The sequence below is a fragment of the Oratosquilla oratoria genome, chromosome 42 (assembly GCF_046742065.1).
Source record: "Oratosquilla oratoria isolate Oo_2021 chromosome 42, ASM4674206v1, whole genome shotgun sequence".
Lineage (NCBI taxonomy): Eukaryota > Metazoa > Arthropoda > Malacostraca > Stomatopoda > Squillidae > Oratosquilla > Oratosquilla oratoria.
This window is the reverse complement of record NC_134818.1, coordinates 583030-585000: the sequence shown is the minus strand read 5'-3', so window position 1 is coordinate 585000 and position 1971 is coordinate 583030. Positions and strand designations below refer to the sequence as shown.

Here is a 1971-nt window from a genome sequence, read left to right as displayed (position 1 = left end):
GATGGAGGGACGGTGTTAGACTTGCCATAGAGTCAAGAAGAAGAATCGTGGAGGAATTGGAGAGAGAGAGATCAGCTGTATGCTGATGATTGGACCTTGTGGAGAAACTTCGTCAGGAATCACCGCTGACAGGGCGATAAGCCCTACCTGGCCTATGGTGAGAAAGGATGTCATAATCCACATTTAAATACAAACACGACTCATGATTGCTTATAATCAACGATACTAGTGAAATTCAAAATTAAATAAGAATTTTAAGATTAATAACAAGGGTTAGGAGAAGACACAGAATACTAATTGTTTTAATAGGTAAGAATTAGGGGTAGAAAATATGATATCATTACCTTTAATATTTGAAAAAAGTGGAAATAAATAGATATCCAAGAAATTTTACGAGTCGAGACCTGAAGCGGCAAAACCTGCGGCAAACCCAGAGAAAGGTGAAGCGATAACATCAGCACAGTGGACGTCAAAGGACAGACTGGTAAACCCCGAAATTAAACATTCATATTAAGACAATAAAATGCAGGGAGTTCATATGGTAGAACGACTGAAACGCATCAAGCATAATTAAAGTCTGGAGACAATGAGAGAGATAAAAAAAAAAAAAAGTAATGATAACTGTACCACGGAAGAAACCATACATAATTATATCGAGTCAGTAAATTTCTGTTGGGGGGAAATGTAGCCTAGAGAGACAAACATATGGTTGAAATAGCCATCGGTTTGTCATCCTTCGATTCAACAAATTCCTTTTCACCTGACCCTTATTCCAGAACCGGTCAATGGAGGACCAGATCCCTTCTCCTGCGGGATCTCCCCGCCGTGGCAGATATAAGGCAGGCGTTCCGCAGAAGAGGACACTCACATACACACACTCGTCGCCTTTAAGCCGTCGAAGATCCTACTTTCTGCCAGCATGAAATTCCTCGTCTTCGGTAAGCTTCCAGAGTTAATAATTTTCCGTGAAGAGCTATAAAATGAAGACTTTTACATCTCGGTATATCAAGAGCGTTTCTTGGAACTGGATGGAATTATTGTGTAATTTAGTTATCTCTGTAACATCCTAGTATCTCATCAGAGTCTAGATTCTGGTTCTTTCTCCCAGATACAAGATTTCCAGTTCGTAAGATAAGAAAAAGATAAGGATAGAAATATATAGATGTAGCATACAAATTCTAAGGATATACGTGAAAGATAGCCACCAGTCTTTGCATGGTTTGGACACTTAGGTACGCATTAGTATCGAAGTCCTGTTATGAAGAATCTCATATGATAGATACTGTCTCTCTTTCCCAGCTGTCGTTATCGGTGCAGCTGCCTCGCAGCAGATCCTCCCTTTGGAGAGCATCGGCACCATCGTCAACGGCGAGTTCGAGCCCCTCAACCTTCCTTCGGGAGCTTCGCTCCTCCTGGGCCAGATCGACACGTCGTTCCAGTGCGCCGACCGTCCCTACGGCTACTACGCCGACCAGGGCAACGCCTGCCGCGTCTTCCACATCTGCAACCCTTACCTCTTCGAGGACGGCCGCATCGAGACCTACCAGTACAGCTTCCTGTGTGGCGAAGGAGCTATCTTCGACCAGAGGGCACTGACTTGCGCTGAGCAGTTTGCTGCCCTGCCCTGCCAAGAGGCTGCCAACTTCTACTTCCGTAACGAGAAGTTCGGGCGAACTGATGAAGAGTTCTAGTCACCCAGTGGGAAGTTTGAAACCTATTTAAGAATGTCTGATCTGATGTTTATAAAGTATGACCGTATGTAATAAATCTTTTGTACTGCTATGTCATACCTTTTATTTTTCATCTTTGAAACAAACACACACACACACACACACACACACACACACACACACACACACACACACACACACACACACACACACACACACACACACACACACACACACACACACACACACACACACACACACACACACACACACACACACACACACACACACACACACACAC

At 43.7% G+C, this 1971-nt stretch overlaps 1 protein-coding gene across 1 annotated transcript; it reads left to right on the top strand.

Moving 5' to 3' along the window:
• The first annotated feature begins 919 nt into the window (after window positions 1–919).
• LOC143021381 (uncharacterized) lies at window positions 920–1691 on the top strand. Its single transcript, XM_076178817.1, has 2 exons — window positions 920–938; window positions 1300–1691. The coding sequence occupies exons 1-2, from the start codon at window positions 920–922 to the stop codon at window positions 1689–1691; spliced, it is 411 nt and encodes a 136-aa protein (XP_076034932.1).
• Window positions 1692–1971: the final 280 nt, after the last annotated feature.